At 31.4% G+C, this 17,879-nt stretch overlaps 3 protein-coding genes across 3 annotated transcripts; 1 reads left to right on the top strand and 2 right to left on the bottom strand.

Annotated features, from left to right (window-relative positions):
* Positions 1-3,797: 3,797 nt before the first annotated feature.
* Sou (required for meiotic nuclear division 5 protein souji) lies at positions 3,798-7,458 on the top strand. The gene is made up of 6 exons (XM_076396877.1): positions 3,798-4,016; positions 4,176-4,422; positions 4,546-4,853; positions 4,910-5,184; positions 5,243-5,397; positions 7,003-7,458. The coding sequence occupies exons 1-6, from the start codon at positions 3,881-3,883 to the stop codon at positions 7,064-7,066; spliced, it is 1,185 nt and encodes a 394-aa protein (XP_076252992.1). The 5' UTR covers positions 3,798-3,880; the 3' UTR covers positions 7,067-7,458.
* On the bottom strand, positions 7,263-9,126 carry LOC143191626 (uncharacterized). The gene is made up of 2 exons (XM_076396878.1): positions 8,874-9,126; positions 7,263-7,710 (listed from the first exon to the last, which is right to left on the bottom strand). The coding sequence occupies exons 1-2, from the start codon at positions 9,042-9,044 to the stop codon at positions 7,489-7,491; spliced, it is 393 nt and encodes a 130-aa protein (XP_076252993.1). The 5' UTR covers positions 9,045-9,126; the 3' UTR covers positions 7,263-7,488.
* Positions 9,127-14,123: 4,997 nt separating this feature from the next.
* LOC143191624 (uncharacterized) lies at positions 14,124-17,126 on the bottom strand. Its single transcript, XM_076396876.1, has 2 exons — positions 16,911-17,126; positions 14,124-14,470 (listed from the first exon to the last, which is right to left on the bottom strand). The coding sequence occupies exons 1-2, from the start codon at positions 17,079-17,081 to the stop codon at positions 14,198-14,200; spliced, it is 444 nt and encodes a 147-aa protein (XP_076252991.1). The 5' UTR covers positions 17,082-17,126; the 3' UTR covers positions 14,124-14,197.
* Between the last annotated feature and the right edge of the window lie 753 nt (positions 17,127-17,879).

Here is a 17,879-nt window from a genome sequence, read left to right as displayed (position 1 = left end):
TACATGGAGCAATGTTACCAACATGCAACAACATGTAACATATCGCATTAGATTCATATTATTTTGCCTAGCCCTGTGTGTTTAAAGAAATTTACAATAATCAAAAATTATTAAACAAAAGTTTGATAATAAATTTAATGAAATAGTATATCGTTCACCAGCACGCTAAACGACGTGTAATAAACTAATAACTAAATAATTTTATCGAAAATACAGACGTAAAATGATATATCGAATGATATGAAACATTCGCCAAGAATCACTTATAACCTATTCAACCTGCGAAAACATTAAAAATACTTCAACAAATGGTGTTAGATAAATGCCATTTCGGCTTGACTAAAGTACAACGTGGTACATAGAAGGTCAGAAGCCAATTCGCTTAATTTTAATAAATGTTTTGAGAATGGGGCGACGAAGTACAGTTTGTTCCAACTCTGTTGTTAACTCCTTTAAATACCTCTACAATAAAGAGATTTATTGATACATTAACTGAATGCAATATTTAATGCTTAACTGTCGTATTTATTAATTACAAGATAATAAAATAACAAATGAAAAAACCATTAGATTATTTTCATTTAATTCAATTTCATTCGTGCCGACAGAAATCTGGCAGTACAACACTAAAAATAACAAGAACCAATTCATGAATAGGAAAAAAGTTAAGCTGCGAATATATTTTTATTATTTTTCAAAGTACTCGGCTCGATGATCGATATACTTTTTCATAGGTTTAAACCAATTTTCAAAGCATTTATTCAATTCCGAATGAGGTACTTTCAAAACACGGACATGGATGGGAACAAAAAGTAGTCATTGGGTGCCAAATCAGAGCTGTACGCCGGATGACCCATCAATTTGAGGTTTTGAGTGCTCAAATAGTCAAAATTACTGGCAAACAAAATGTTCTACGATCTTCTAGAGACACTGTTGCAATATGACCAGTTTTCCCAAAGAAACTAGCCACCATTTTCTTTGAAGCGCTTCGCGCGCAAACAGCTTTTATTGGATTTGGTTCAACTTGGAACACCGATACAGTCGACAGCTGCCTACTTTCAGGCTCATACGAATATATCCATAATTCGTCAGCTGTCACGATTTTATAAACGTCTTTAGAAGCACCGCGATTGAATTTCTTGCTTCAATCGACACGAGCCTTTTTTTGACCAACTGTCAAATTGGGTGCAATCCAACGCGAAAATAACTATCGCACAGCTAAGTGTTCATGTAAAATCGCATATATGGTGGTGGAACTAATGCTTAGGGAGGCCTCAATCTCACAATAGGTGACATGACGATTTTGCTTAATCATTTCGCACACAGCATCGTTGCTGTCTGGCACAAGGCGACGTTCTGACGTCATCAATTTAGATGGTGCGAGTTAACTGTTTTATTGGATGGACTATATATTGTATGATGTTCATTATTTTGTTTAACCCCTGTAAATGATATGAATTTAGAAGGATATATGCGGCTACCAATTCATATGACTAATAAACAATTTAAAACAGAGATACTGATTAATTAAAATATGATTATTTAAAAGTGCTAGTTGAAAATCAATTGAATTTTTGCCAATAAGGCGACGTTCTGACGTCATCAATTTAGATGGTGCGAGTTAACTGTTTTATTGGATGGACTATATATTGTATGGTGTTCATTATTTTGTTTAACCCCCGTAAATGATATGAATTTAGAAGGATATATGCGGTTACCAATTCATATGAGTAATAATCAATTTAAAACAGAGATATTGATTAATTAAAATATGATTATTTAAAATTGCTAGTTGAAAATCAATTGAATTTTTGCCAATAAGGCGACGTTCTGACGTGATCAATTTAGATGGTGCGAGTTAACTGTTTTATTGGATGGACTATATATTGTATGGTGTTCATTATTTTGTTTAACCCCTGTAAATGATATGAATTTAGAAGGATATATGCAGTTACCAATTCATATGAGTAATAATCAATTTAAAACAGAGATACTGATTAATTAAAATATGATTATTTAAAATTGCTAGTTGAAAATCAATTGAATTTTTGGTACAAAGTATATGTCTTCAGCCTACTTAGAACAACCAACTAAACACTTACCGAGAATATATCGGCGACAGAATTTATATACGCTCTCTACCCGAAAGTGAAACCGTACATATTGTCCATAATTCATAACGTACAATAAAGATTCGGTTCAATTACCAGATAAATTCCAATATATACCATAATTAATAATCAAATTAATGGGAGCGTATTTATTATGAAGCATTTTATATGCGTTACACGCCGGTAACAGGTTGTTCCAGATGAAAATTTGGTGGAATGTTTCCATTTTAATTACCAGGATTGTTCGATGTGATTTATTTAGCATTATATAACGAAAATTCCCTGTCATTTTCTTTTATTTACGAAGCGCCAACTGCTGTTAATACATCGCAACCATACGTCAATAACTATTTTAACGTTCAGTCAAAAATCAGTTACGGCAAAGGATGACATTTTGCCCACAAATCGATAGCCAAACCATGTTTTTAATCTATGTAATTAAATTATATTGACTCTAAGAAGAAGAATAACATATCATGTATACATTGCAACAATTATCCTTAAAGATGAATTGATGTTACTCTATCGCTTCAATTAATTTTATACACATATGTTATAACTATAATTTCATAACAAACATTGAATATATAATTCTTTATCTAACTTAAAGAAATAGAAAACTTGTGTCATTACAGTAAACAAATGATTAATGATTTATATTATTCATCTTTGTCATTTTGACAAAAAAAACATACTATCTTGTGTCATTTATGTCACGCATTAACTGTCAAAAATTATCAGGCCTCGTTAAGACAATTAATTTCTTACCAAACCAATAAGTTTGCAGAAAAATACCATTTAGGTAAAGAAAGCTACCGATACCATTAGGTGACAATTTATATTTCGCAATATATGTTACGTTTCATGCCATTAACTCTGATTCATGGGAAATTATTTAAAAAAGATAAAATACTTTCGTTTTGCAAAACCTCTCTAATAAATTCAGAAATATTGACCCGCATTGGGTAAAAGGAAAGCGAAGTTTAAAACATATTTTATTCCCATTAAAGTATCGTTAGGGGGAAACAAAATAAAACAATATAACCAACGCAACATAGGAATAAATTTAAGTGGAAACGGTTGTTAGATAATATTTTATGCGATCATGTTAAAATGTATATGCAGGATAAAAACTAAACGATCAGCGGGGGACCAATTGCTAGGTCAAATGCAAAAAATTGCCCACGCTATATTTTTACGGAATTTGAATTATTGAGTGTTAAATTTAAACCATGAATATAAAGCTTTACTAATGCATGCTAATAATGTTTAAATAATTGAAGTCTATGAAGACAAACTTTATTTATATTAAAATATATATTTTAAAATATTATAGATTATTTTACATTAATAGAAAAAGGAAAAATTAAAAGGAAAGAAAGAATGAAGAAAAAAAAATTTATTTTCATTTACTTTATTTATTTATAATTATATTATTTTATAAATTAAATTAGTTTATAAAAGAACTTAAAAATAAAAGTTACTATTATTTAAAAATTGAAAAGCTATATATAGCTTTAGGCAACTAGTAATACGTAATGGTATTTTCCCATTCAGTATTTTAAGATTATTTTGATATCAAATCTCCCATAAACAAGTAGAAATCAAACAATTAAAACCAATTGAAAGCATTTATTAAAATGTATATAAAAGTTTATCTACTGCGCCATCTATAATTTGCAGTAACATATGTCTAGTGTCATGTTCAAGATGTCAATGAACTGTTGACGTTCGTCTATTATATTTTCAATATTTTTTTAAAAGTAAACATGGAATCTTGTTTGGCTGTTGAATCTGATATAGACAAAGTGTTAGCCAAATTTCAATCCATAAAAGACCATTCAAATCATGTGTCCTTTGATTTGATCAATCAAGTAGAAAGCTTAAAAAGTGAATTGCAGAACGGTAAGTTTGCCAAATTCTTTGTTTAAAAACTGTTCTTTATTTTTAGCTAATGCGTATTTTATAGGACAACTAAAAAAGATTTATTTAATTATGATTACTGGAATGTATCCATTTTTTTGCTGTAATATTTGTTTATAATATGTTTTTGTTATTTTTTAGCTCCAGAGGATCATATTTTAACAAGTTTCCAACAGGAATTGATTAAAGAGGTATTATGTCGTGTTAAAGAAACCGTGGCTCGTCAAGCATCAGAACACAGAGATTTACACAGTTCTGTATCTAAAGTAGGCAAGTCCATTGACAGAAATTTTGTACAAGACTTTTCAGCATGTAGTAGAGATGATGTTTTTAATACACCTGAAAGATCACAAATAGTTAATAAAATCATATGTCAACATTATTACAGGTAACAGAAAGTGCTTTTTAACAATAATATTTTTTTGTCTGGAACATTGATTAATTACTAATGTTTTTTAGATTATATTCTTTTTATGTTAAAATTACTTATATTATTTATTTCTGATTTTAGGCAAGGTATGCATGATATTGCTGATGCCCTTGCAGAAGAATCAAATGTACAGGTGGAAAGCCATGAGAAAGAACCTTTCACAGAACTCCATCACATCTCAGAAAGACTTAAAAACAAAGATCTGGAACCGCTATTAGCATGGGCAACGGCAAATCACTGTACATTAGAGACACAAAATTCATCATTGGAGTTCATGATCCATAAACTCAAATACATTGAACTACTTAAAAGGGGCCCTGGCTATCAAGGGGAAGCAATTAATTATGCAAGGACACATTTTAGAAAATTTGTAAATAAACATGAAAGAGGTACATATCTGATTTATAGTTTTTTACAGCTTTTGGTACTAAAAGTGTGGTTGCAGATATACAGATTCTGATGGGAATGCTCCTTTATATACAAAATGACATTACCCAATCACCTTACAGTAGCTACTTCACGTCGGATGGGGAAGCTTGGTTGGAGTTATATGAAACATTCATAAGAGATGCTTGCCAATTACTGGGTGTATGTGTTAATAGTCCACTAATAACATGTATAAATGCAGGTTGCCAAGCAATACCAGCTCTTCTTAATATAAAACAAGTCATGTTACAAAGACAAGTAACAGGTATTTGGAAAGGTTCAGAGGAACTTCCGGTAAGATATGCTTAATAGTTGATAGTGCAGATTAAATTTTTTTTGTTTTTTGTTTCAGATTGAGATTGATTTGGGCATGGATAACAGGTATCATTCTATGTTTGCTTGTCCCATTTTGAGGCAACAATCAAGTAAAAATAATCCGCCAATGAGATTAGTGTGTGGACATGTCATCTCAAGAGATGCTTTGCAGAAGCTTTGTAATGGAAATAAGTAAGTAAACATTATTTCAGTTATTTTAACAATCTAGAAAGTTTTTAGACTTTAGTTATATATTCACATTGATGAAAGACACTTAATATTATATAATTACCTCACTCTGTCAAGATTTTCCAATTTTATTCTTTATCTGATGATGGAGTTGCTAAATTCAAATATTCTGAACTGTTATCTCTCTATACTAACTACAGATTTCTATTAATTTATGATTCTAAGATGCCTGCTAGTTTTCTTAATGTCTTTTTTGCCATCACTCCAAGACCCTATCTCATATTTTTTATCTGCTCATAAAAACTGACTTCAAGAACTTCAGTTCACATACATTCTTCAGTACGTATCTTCAGTTTCCTTTCTCATAAATATGTGTAGTTAAATTCATTTGCTTTATCTGCTCTCAGATTTTCCACAAGGTCAATTTCCAAGATTTAAAGAAGTTATAGGTTTATAAAGTTAATAATTAGATAATGTGTTTAGAGATTGGTTAAAGGATTTCAGAGGTGTAACAGAAAATATATTCTAGATAAAAACTATTTTATTTTATAATTTACTTAAAAGTTTATAGTCTTTCATAACACATACACATATTAACAGTGAATACATACTTATATGTGATACTATAAAAGATTTATTACATTTAGTCTCAGGTTATCCTATTAATTTTCCAACTTGCAAACAAGGCAATGTAGGTATTAGTGCAAGATCAGTTTCATTGGAAACGGCATTAATAAACTCATTTTAATAGGTTTTATAGTATCAAAAAAATCCCTCTATTCCTCCTCTTTGGTACTATGATACTATATTGAACACCTAGAGATTAAGGCGTTATTGTAGAAATAATGTAGAATATTGAAAAGTCTTGTGGTCTCTATAGCTCCCTGAAAGTTCTGTTTTGATTTCTAGATTTATATTGCTGAGAGATGTATTGCCTTGTCTTTGTCTTTTTGATAGACCTAATGCTTCCATAGTCTATTCAAAGTTATTTTGTACATACGTCATCCAAATTTGTGACATCAAAACGTCGCAATGTTGCCGGATCAATTCTGAGTTTTAGTTCAGTTGGGACTTGATATACAACAAAATTCTAATCTCAATAAAATATTTAAACAAAAATGTTATCAAATATGATTTATTTTAACATTATAGTACATCAAACAATTAATTATACATCCACAGTGGTACATAGGTTATAGTTATAACCTCTTATCACTAGTGCTTTCAAGAATTTTACATACATCTGACAACCGAGCGACTTTAACTGACTCATTTGTTTGCGTGGTCGAACTAATCAGAAAGTATTGTGTCTCTTTTTAACTAGAATAAAATGGGAAGGAAACTATTGTCTGATTCTGAAACGAATTTACAAATTGCGACAGGAAATACATTAAACATCTTGATGACTTATGTACAAAAAGAAACTTTGAATAGGCTATATATACATTTTTTTATTTTATAAAGCAATAATTCTCAACTTTTTTTTGTTGCTGTTCACTTGACAATTTCAAAACTTTACAAATTTAATGTACAATTGAAAAACTAAAATTGTATAAGATAATATTATATTAATTAGGTAAATGTTATATAAATAAGTGTTTCTTTCAGGATGAAATGCCCTTATTGTCCAGTAGAGCAGTCGCCTCAAGACGCAAGATTAATCTTTTTTTAGTTTGTTTCCGTATAAAACACCTTTATAATTTTTGCGAACTGTAGTTATTTTTTATCGATCCAGTTTTCGTTAGGATTTGGACAAATTTTTATTTAACGTGTTTTGTGATCTCTAAAATTGTATAATTTTCGATATATATATACGCGTAAGATTTTATATTAATATTTAAGGTATAAGAAGTTTGTTAGTAAAATGATTTTTTGACCTATAACATTAGCGTTTTATTGGTACTGTTTTAACATAGTGACGGTGGATCCTGAACAACCAAATTTTATGTGATTATTACTATATATGTTTTATTATTTAATTAAATTATTACACGAAACAATGTAAATATGTAGAAATATATTATGGGGGATGAATTTTTTGTCTAATTAAAGAGGACTCTTCTAGTTCTGTATTATTATTTCACCCGGTCCTAGTTAGGAAGAAGCGGCACGAGATTCTAGTACGACTTCCTGCGCCCAGATCTCCACCGTTAAATCCAACCTCTCCGATTTCTTCGAGATCAGTTCTATTTCGACGTAGTCGTGGGTCTCTCCACCCTTTTTGATCCGGGCCTGACCGTCTTCGGCGTTGAGTGAGTTGTTATTTGTAATTTTAACACAACTGATGCTGTATTTGCCACGACTGTACCATGAATACTGAAACAATATAATGGATTTTATTCTCTAAATGTATTCAATATCAATTTTGTAGTATTGATGGAAGGGTACGAATTACCAGAAATAATGTTGCCAGGTTGTATGAATTGTATTTGCACATGGGGAATATAGTATACACACATAACATACCTCTGTATTTATTAGTTTTTTTCATTATATGTCGAATGAAAAGTGAAATAATTAACTTCTGACACAACATCTGTGGCGAATTGAACTTTAGGAAATAATTTAAGACGTACCATGTAGAAAATGCAGTTTTATATACTTTTTGTTAGTTACGAGATCAGATATTGCATTTAGTACTTATCTAAACAGACAATGAATACTTTCAAACCTAAAATATACTAAGAACCACGGACTAATGTAAGGCTATAGTGAACTTGAAGTAGTAAGTGATGCCGATTGGGGTGGTGACCAACTAGAAAAATTTTAGTGGAATCATACCATAAAGGCAACCCATTGGCATGGAATAAATTCATTCCAGGGCAAATATACATATATAGGTTTAGCAGCCCAAGAAAAGAACTAAATAAATGGCATTAAAGGTGGACAGATTTTTTCGTCGGCTGTTTCTATGATTGTTCAAAGTTTGTAAGTGTTCAAAGATAGAATTATGTCTAAAGAAAAGGACTATATATCCTTCCCTATATATTCACATAAATTATGAATGTTTTTGAGAAATTTCATTTGGGTTTTATTTCAAATTTAATTGGTCAGTAGACTGAGACGTCAGTCACATAGTCACTAAAGCTATGCGTATAAAAGCTTCAGCCAATGGCCTCCCTAATAAAATATTTTCTTTACCGGTGTCTGTAATGGTAAATTAAACTAACCAATGAAATGTAACGAAATCTTCTCAGCCCCTTCCTGATGAGACCATGCAAAACTACTCTATAACTTTTGGCTGTTGAAATATGTTAGAAAAACTGAAAACTAACTACCGACATCCCTAGTAGATTCAATTTCATAACAATTAAACTAACAGTAATAAAATAATATCGATTTTAACACACAACTTTGAAATTAATTTGCTTAAATATAGTATTATATGAAGCAATAACAACGAAAGTAACTTAAAATGTTAAACCACACTTATCTTAATATTATAATTAAATATTTGATGGGAAAAACTTAGAACTTACGTCTTTTTTTCTAACTTCATTTTGTTGGGCATCAAGTACGATATTTTCTTGCACCACTTTCTTGCCCTTACAGGTTATTCCACTTATTAGATGGTTAGAGCCAGAGCTAACACACGACGATAAATTGAATATACATATAAGTAGGAATAAAAGAGATAAGGTTCCCTTCATCTTGCTCAAACAAATATGGTGTACCGATGATAAGAGGTGTTGGTTTAATAATAACTTTGCACTACAATGACCCGATATATATTCTTATACGTGGGAAAACCTGTAGACGGTCAGTTCGCGATTATTTGAAATCCGCGCTAGTTGTAATTCCCCTTCTCCATAAACACTCATGCGACAAAACCAGAATCACGGGTGTTGCAATCGAACTTATTAAGCAGTAACTGATTAAAAACTAAACCTTATTTTTCTTTCCGTTTCCAAGTGTGATTTTTTTTATTTGTTACTTTATTGTTACTGGTGGTTAACCAGCTTACAATCGTAGAGTAATAGAGGGACAACTCAATAGGGGACTCTGGGAGAAAGTTTTGCTTTGCCCAACACCCAGATGGGGCTAAATCGACCATTCAAGTAATTTGATTGGTTAATTTAAATCTCCATTATAGGCACCTGTAAAGAAGACATTTTGCTGTGAAAATTAATTGGCCCTTTGATAAAGTTTGGCACGTGACAGCCCTGACGTCACGTTTAATTGACCAATAAAGTTTAAATAAGAAACAAATTAATTTCTGACATAAATTTATTAAATAAAATTCACTGAATGAAATAAATAGAATCCGTAAAACTGCAAATTAGGTATAAAATATAAATATAGTATAAAAATAAATGTATCTTAACATATACATATTAACAAAGAAATTTGGAACAAATCAAAATGATCTCTTTTGTTTTTTCTCTTTTTCATATTTGTTTAGGGCCATCAATTTAATAGGATCTATTCGAGTTCTGGCTTTTTGATTTTTTTATACCGAAAGTAAACTTTGAGTCTTTCTCTGTTGAATTTCTGTTTACCTGTTTTATACAAAAGTATATAGTCATATTATTTTTAACATTCCATCTGAAGAATCATTAAAAAGTGTACAATTAAAAGGTTGTAAATTTGCATTTTTTAAAAGATGTTTGACAAGATATATATTATATTATCGACGTGGCAATATCGTGAGATAAATTTAAAAAGATAGCTCAAAGAATTACTGACAGTGTAATAAAACCATTTTCTGGGCCATGTGATATTGCCTTGCCCCATTGGTTCATATAGAAACATTTGAAATTAAAGGTATAAAGTGAATTTGCAATTTCTCAACACCTGGTAATACATCCCCCTTCCTAAAGGCAAATGAGATGAAAAAATTAACTTGTAAGCTCTTTAAATGATTTGTCAATCACACAACACTTTCTAGATCGAGAATTCACTTTACTTATTATACTACCTTCTTCTAAATACTAATCAACTAATAACTTAATCTCTAAAGGTTATAAAAACCTAAATGCACTACTTCTTAGGTTAGGTGCACTAAAAATGACGCCCGAAACCATCAGACGTTATAGAGACGAAGTGAACCAATCGGATCCCGTTGCGTCTCATAGCATAAGAATTTAAATAAGTTAATATAAGCAACATCTACATGTTGGACGTCGCACCTGACAGACCTGCAGAACAAGTCGAATCTTACAGGCCTATATCGCTACTACCTGAAATATCAAAGCTATTTGAGAAACTAATATTTAAACGTGTTAAACATTTGGTAACAATACCAGATTTCCAATTTGGTTTTCGAAATCACCATTCAACAATCTATCAAGTGCACAGAGTAACAGCGACTACCGAAAGAGCGTTTGAGGAGAAGAAATACTGCCCTGCAATATTCCTGGATGTCTCACAAGCTTTTATTCTAGTTTGGCAGTTGCGATTAATCTGTAAAATGTACACATTGTTACCGCGTAACTATTGTCTATTGCTGGAGTCATATATGTTCGGAAGAAAATTTAGAGCGTCGCACGGAATGGCGTTCTCGACATTTAAAACTATTTCAGCTGGAGTTCCACAAGGTAGCGTTCTAGGACCTCTCCTGTATCTGCTGTACACTGCTGACATTCCAACAACAAAAGAAACACTACTTGAAACCTTTGCTGACGACACAATTATTATGGCAAAAGATATATCTCTGCCTAGGGCAATAGAAAAAGTGCAAGTGGCAGTCAACAAAATCTACAAATGGACGAAAGATTGGAAAATTCAACTTAATAGCTCCAAATCTGTCCACGTTAAGTTTGCATTGCGGCGAAATAATAAAAACTTAATTATATCACTCAATGGATGCCCGATTCCTCAAGCAGAATCAGCTAAATACCTTGGAATCCAACTTGACGGTAGATTAAAATGGAAACATCACGTTAGACAAAAAGGAAAACACATTAGAACCAAAATAAAACAACTATACTGGTTAGTCGGAAGATACTCTCAACTTGATCTAAAATCAAAGAGGTTGATCTATAATACAATTATAAAGCTCATTTGGACCTATGGAGTGCAAATATGGGGTTGCACTAAAAAATCAAGTCAACTAGTCATACAACGCTGTCAAAACAAAGTTCTTCGACTGATTACCAATGCCTGTCGTTACGTTACCAACGAAGAACTGCACAATGACCTGGAAATGGATTGCGAATCATTGCGTTATCCAAGATTTCGCCTTGGAACACGAATGAAGATTACTAAATCATATTAACGTGGAAGCAGAATTTGACTCTACAATGACTTCAAACTAGGCACTATCTAGACTCATTCGTCCTCACTTAATCTCAAACAAAATAAAATATAATAGCATTTTTTATTGTTTTTACCATTTAGAATACTAATTTAATAGTTGTATCTTAAAATATTTTACCAAATTACTCTTAATAATTCGTAATTTCTTCTATTTGTGTTTTCAATCCTTGTGGAATTAATTTCACTTTATCCACATATTTTCATTACTTCATTTATGTATTAATAAAATTGTTATCTTTTGTGTACAGTTTCTACATCATTTACATCACTTATTTATTAACATTTTAGGCCTAAAAATTCATCCTCCGTATAAGCTTTAAACGTGCCAAGTTTCAAGCCTTTCGGTGCTTCCGTTTTCATCGAAAAAGGAGGGAATTCATGGTCCTTCGAGCTAGATACGCGGATATGACTTATCTATATGGAACCAGCGTTCAGATTGTCATTTAATGAATTACACCAACTAATTCAACATCATGTGCCACCTTTATTCCTCTACGGCTTCCGTTGTTTACTGAATATAATTGGTAATTGTTGTAATCTCCAAAGCAAGCGACAAATAAAGTAAAAAATATTTTGGTCGGGTTTCATGTTGCTTAAATTATTGTTAGGTCATGGAAGTCGTTCTTTTTAAAACTATTTCCATTATTATACTGCGTTTTTATTCTTAAATATATTTGCTTGTTTTCATTAAGACAAGAAATGGCTTTTGACCCGTTACGGAAATTCCGTTAATAAAGATATATTTATATATGATATAAATATATACGTCTCATACCCAGATATTTTAATTTATCGTAAACCCCAATTAAATCACACCAAAATTGCTGATTATTATTTTTCTAAATAAAAAATAACTATAGGTGTTGAAATGTTTGTCTTGAAAAGTCCCCGGCCTGGCACATAGATGGCGCTACTAAAATTAAATCCATATATTTTTGTTAGCGCTAACTCTCAAAAGACGCGTTTATAAATTTGACAGCTGTCGGATCATTAGTTTATGAATTATAGCATTTTGAGTGAAGCAACTTTTGTTATTGTGAAAAAAATGGATAAAAAGAAATTTCGCGTGTTGATAAAATATTGATTTTTGAAAGGAAAAAATACAGTTGAAGTTAGGTTGTTGATTAATTTTAAAGATAAATGGCTACTTGTGTTTTTATATTGATAAATAAATTATATTTGGTACCCTATATGTTGTTTTATTTTCTCTTTATATTTTTTAAAAGGTTAAATAACTTGGACGTTCTTTTTATCAGGTTTAGTTAGTATAATATTTATATATTGGTAAATAATTACATATTGTTTATTTTTCTCTTTTTTTCTTCCAAAATTATTTCACATGAAATTTGTTTATAAGAGGTTTAGATTTAGGTTAAGAATTTTTAGGTTTTTTATTACATTCCTTTAAAATACATTTCCAAATTATAAAAAATAAATTACCTAAAGTCAAATATCAATTTCAAAATTGCTTTAGTAATATAGTCTCTGTTTTAATATACAAATATGTGTTACTTTATTTATTTAACCATATTTATGTTTATAAAATAAATGTATAAAGACTGATCATGTATACTTACATCAGATGCTCTAAAGTTATTACAGTTCTGAAAATAGTCTTATGATACTTTGTTATAATGTTCACTGGTGTAGTAATTTACACTTATTATTATTATTATTATTATTATTTATATTATTATTAATGTTACCCTGTTAATTATTGAAAATTATTGTAAATTATATTTAATTAAATGAAATATAAAAAATGTTAGTGAGCGTTAGTTCTTGAGAGAGTTTGCATATGTTTTAATATATAAATATATTATAATTTTAATAAATGGTACTTATCAAATACATTTCTGATGATATATTGAAAATATTGCGAAAGAAGTTTTAGTAAAAAATCACTTTTAATTTAATCCTGTTACACTATAATGCAAGTAACATGATTAATTTAACACATTGTGGACGAATTTGGACCACAGGGCGATTACTAGTATTCCTCAAATGTACATGTAATTTTTAAGAATTGGAAACGTTATAGACAAGCTACGTGTTCTCCAGAATTAGACTCTTGTGACTGAAATTGCGGATTATTTTTCTACTTACCAAACATTAATTATAACCGTTGAAATATTTGTATACTCTCACTTATATCACGTTCGTTTATGTAAATATTTCGATAATGAGAACAATCTTGATTGAATTACATCACATTAATGAGCGTCTATTGTATTATCCGTTAGTCGGAGTGTCCAAAAACTTATCTTAGAACATTTTAGTTAAATTAGGGACAATCCAATGAAATCACTAAAACGCTACGATAGTATAACATATTCTAGCTTTCAAACAGGTCACTGTACGACAGTCAATATCTACGAATCCCAATATCGTGTGTGCTCCAACTGATATTAACTCATTCAATAATAAGACTTGGCCAATGACAATGATGAGGATGAAGATAATCAATAAAATACCACGATAATACACAATTTATTATTATATATAGCTGTATTACGTATACGGTATAACATATATCACATAATAATTAGCAACTACAATATCTCTGTCCACCTATATAAATTTGTCTGTACGGACTAGTAGTAGTTGCAGTTATTCTGCTTGGACTCATATCCTCTACCCAGACTTCCACTGTAAAATGAATACCTTTCGATATACTTGACTTGACGTCTATTTTGACGTTGTCATATCCCACACCACCCTCTATAATCCTAGCTGTTCCAGCATCAGCACGTTGTGATAAGTTATTTCTTGCCCTAATACAAGTGATCCTGTATTGGCCATGACCTAACCATGACAACTGAAACAAAAAAAAACAATTACGATAAGAAATACAGTATTGTGTTAATATGTATGTGAGCATCCATCCTGTATCCGAAGCAACATCGATAAAAACAAATGGAATTGGCATTTGCAAATAGAATGGCATTACCCAGGAGACAAAAGGTTTGTACAGAATTATGGGATTCCTAGCAATAAAAGAGAAAGCAGCCAAGACCCACCCTCAATCAAGGACCCATTGATGGTGCAATGATCTACAAAAGCACGCAACAGATACTCGACTATCTCTTTTTTCTCCAGGTTTATTTAAGTTTATTTAATCAAGGATTGGTATACTAAGTTTAGACGTGGTGAAATGAGCACCAAAGGTGGTGGACGCAGTGAACGCCCAAAAGAGGTTGTTACCGAAGAAAACATTAAAAAGATCGATAAGCAATATAGAAATAGCGGACCCTCTAAAGATATCAATTGAACGTGTACATCATATCATTCACAAATATTTGGTAATGAGAAAGCTCTGCGCAAAGTGTGTGCCGCGCGAGCTCACTTTTGACCAAAACCAACGACGAGTTCATGATTCGGAGCAGAGTTTGAAGATGATCAAGCGTAATAAACCCGAGATTTTGCGTCGATATATGACAATGGATGAACATCGCTCCATCATTTCACTCCGAAGTCCAATCGACAGTCATCCGAGTAGACTGCTTACGATGAACCCGCTCCAAAGCATAGGAAAACACAACAGTCGGCTGGCAAGGTTATGGCGTCTGTATTTTGTGATGCGCATGGAATAATTTTCATTGACTACCTTGAAAAAGAAAGGACTCTCAATAGCTACTATTACATAGCATTATTGGACCGTTTAAAGGACGAAATCGCCGAAAACGGCCGCATTTGAAGAAAAAGAAACTGCTGCTTCAGCAAGGCAAGGCACCGTGTCAAAAAACCATGAATTGGGCTTCGAATTAATTTCTCATACACCGTATTCTCCAGATCTGGCCCCCAGCGACTATTTCCTGTTCTCAGAACAAAAGAATGCTCGCTGGGAGTAATTTTCTTCGAATGAAGTGATCGACGAAACTGAGGCTCTTTTCGAAGCAAAAGACAAGTCGTACTACAAAAATGGTAAGAAAAAGTTGAAGGGTAGCTATAATCAGTGTTTCACCCTTAATGGGAATTTTGTTGAATAGAAAAAAAAACGAATTTTGCCAAAAAATTTGTTTTACTATGGTAGACCAGGGACTTTTCAATTGACCTGTTAATGCTCTGATATTTCTGTAATTTCCTAATAAAATAATTTTCAAATAAAAGTATCATGTAACGTTGGACCTGAATTTATACTAAGTTCTATCTAAGTTCCACATAATATTTGCTAGTTCAAAATATTTTAGTAATACTCTGTAGCAAGGGATCTTTTAACATTTCATTGATTTCTGCCAAGTAATAGAAAAGAAAAAAACACAAAACTACGCAAATAGTCTATCATTTTGAATAAAATATTAAGATCAGTGATCTATTGGTGGAAATGCGATGTATTAATTTGATATTAATCAGTAAGCAGCTGTTAAATTACTTGGCTTTTGTCATTTCCTTGCATAAAATACTGTTATCCGTTTAATAATAATGAGTTATTTACTATGTAGAGACGTTAATCATGAAACGTTCAAAATTGCAATTCAGACATTAATTACATTTATTGACTGATTAAGAAAAATATGTAGCTAACTTTGATCAAACACTTTTAGAAACAGACGAGCTATATATTCCAACTGTCGGCTTTGATTTCCGTGATTTTAAAGCAGTGATTTTAATATCAATGAGAAGGAACGAACTATAGGACCAAAAAAGATCGAAGATAATGAATTGGAAGTCTTATTAGACGCAAACTCACGCAAAATGTTAAAGAACTTTCAGTCGGTTTAGCACTCGGTGAATCAACTTTTTCCACACGTCGACATACGATGGAAGATAATCAAAAGGAGGTAAAATGACTAACTCAAGAATTCATTGGGTTCCAGTAAAACATTAATAATTGTATTGCCACTGACTACGAATAGTGTATCTACTACGAGGACAGTTCAGGGGTTCAGGAGGACCATAAAATAGAATAAAACTGTTATAGCAGATGTCTACCGAGGCGCCAAGTGACCTCGAAATAATATGGATGTAAAAGTTTGTGAAAATCTCGACTCTTCCTTCTCTTAACCAGAACGTTATTGTTTCAAAATTGTAGTTATTATCCCGATTTTTTAACACCCTCTCAAACAAGGGAATAAATATATTGTAGATTAAATAATTTATGGTAAAAATTAAATAATGTTTAATAATGTAAGTCTATTATGTCAGAACTACATCGTTAGGAAGCATGAAAAAGGGAACAACATCTATTCAGGAACGACAATACATCAATCCGACTTATCTCTAAGTATTTTTATAAAATATATATGTACAAAACTTACGATTCTTTGTTTAATCATATTTGTTTCCCCATCAAGAACTACGTCTTCTCCAACCGCCCTCCGACCCCTACAGGTACCGTCACTTATTGAATATGAATAGTAATTGTCATAATATCCAGAACAAAATAGCGTGCAATTCAATATGGCTAGAAGGTATAATGTTCCTTTCATCTTGCTCAAACAGACGTGATGTAATTTGAATAAGAGTCTAATGAGTTTTTATCCTTAAATAATCAAGAGCTTGTTTTCGTTTGAGAAAAAAATTAACCTCGACCTCTTCCGAACAGATTATAAATATGCAGTTTGTCAACATACAATGAGAAATAAAATTAAAATGGGAGTAAGTCGTATATCACCGAACAATACCTAGGCAGGATACATTAAGAACCATCGTGGTTCCGGAGTTTCGGTTAGTTCCGTCACTATTCTTGGTCGGCGCTACATATTTTGCGGCAATCCATATGATGTTCCCAAATATATCCTAAATATATGCTTCATGGATGTAATTTTTTTATAGAGATAATTTATTTAACAAGATTATCTGTCTGAAATTAACATATATTTTGTTTTGGAGTAATAAAGAATAATAGAGTACATAAGTTTTTTTGCTATATAATACAAAATACATAGTTTATTCAAAAATTTTTAGTAATGCGCCATGGACATTTATGACGTCGAAATATTGCAATGTTGCCGCATCAACTTTGAGTTTTAGTTCAGTTTATCACTATTGCTTTCAATAATTTTGCATACGTCTAACAGCTGGTCCCCGACCGGTTATCAGATGTACGCTAAATTATTCAACATATTACTTATAATTACTACAGGTTATTACAGGTCACAAATTTATTGCGGCTCTAATAGGTTATTTCGAAAAGGAACGAGATAATAGAGGTCCCCTTTTGTCTGTAAATTCCGTTAGTAAGGCAATTATTATACAATATAAATAATATAACTTCATACTATTTT

Source organism: Rhynchophorus ferrugineus, unplaced genomic scaffold, assembly GCF_030347505.1.
Source record: "Rhynchophorus ferrugineus isolate W39M unplaced genomic scaffold, kcgeb_rfMv2 rfM2, whole genome shotgun sequence".
Taxonomy (NCBI): domain Eukaryota; kingdom Metazoa; phylum Arthropoda; class Insecta; order Coleoptera; family Curculionidae; genus Rhynchophorus; species Rhynchophorus ferrugineus.
The sequence above is the reverse complement of the archived record's forward strand: the minus strand, read 5'-3'. Positions and strand labels throughout refer to the sequence as shown.

Excerpts from the sequence above, each read along its gene's own strand:
- Sou (XM_076396877.1), top strand. The coding sequence starts at position 3,881 with ATGGAATCTTGTTTGGCTGTTGAATCTGATATAGACAAAGTGTTAGCC. Across the intron at positions 4,423-4,545 it reads ATATGTCAACATTATTACAG|GCAAGGTATGCATGATATTG; the intron begins GTAACAGAAAGT and ends TTCTGATTTTAG. Across the intron at positions 4,854-4,909 it reads TGTAAATAAACATGAAAGAG|ATATACAGATTCTGATGGGA; the intron begins GTACATATCTGA and ends GTGTGGTTGCAG.
- LOC143191626 (XM_076396878.1), bottom strand. The coding sequence starts at position 9,044 with ATGAAGGGAACCTTATCTCTTTTATTCCTACTTATATGTATATTCAAT. Across the intron at positions 7,711-8,873 it reads ATGAAGTTAGAAAAAAAGAC|TATTCATGGTACAGTCGTGG; the intron begins GTAAGTTCTAAG and ends ATATTGTTTCAG.
- LOC143191624 (XM_076396876.1), bottom strand. The coding sequence starts at position 17,081 with ATGAAAGGAACATTATACCTTCTAGCCATATTGAATTGCACGCTATTT. Across the intron at positions 14,471-16,910 it reads ATATGATTAAACAAAGAATC|TTGTCATGGTTAGGTCATGG; the intron begins GTAAGTTTTGTA and ends TTTTTGTTTCAG.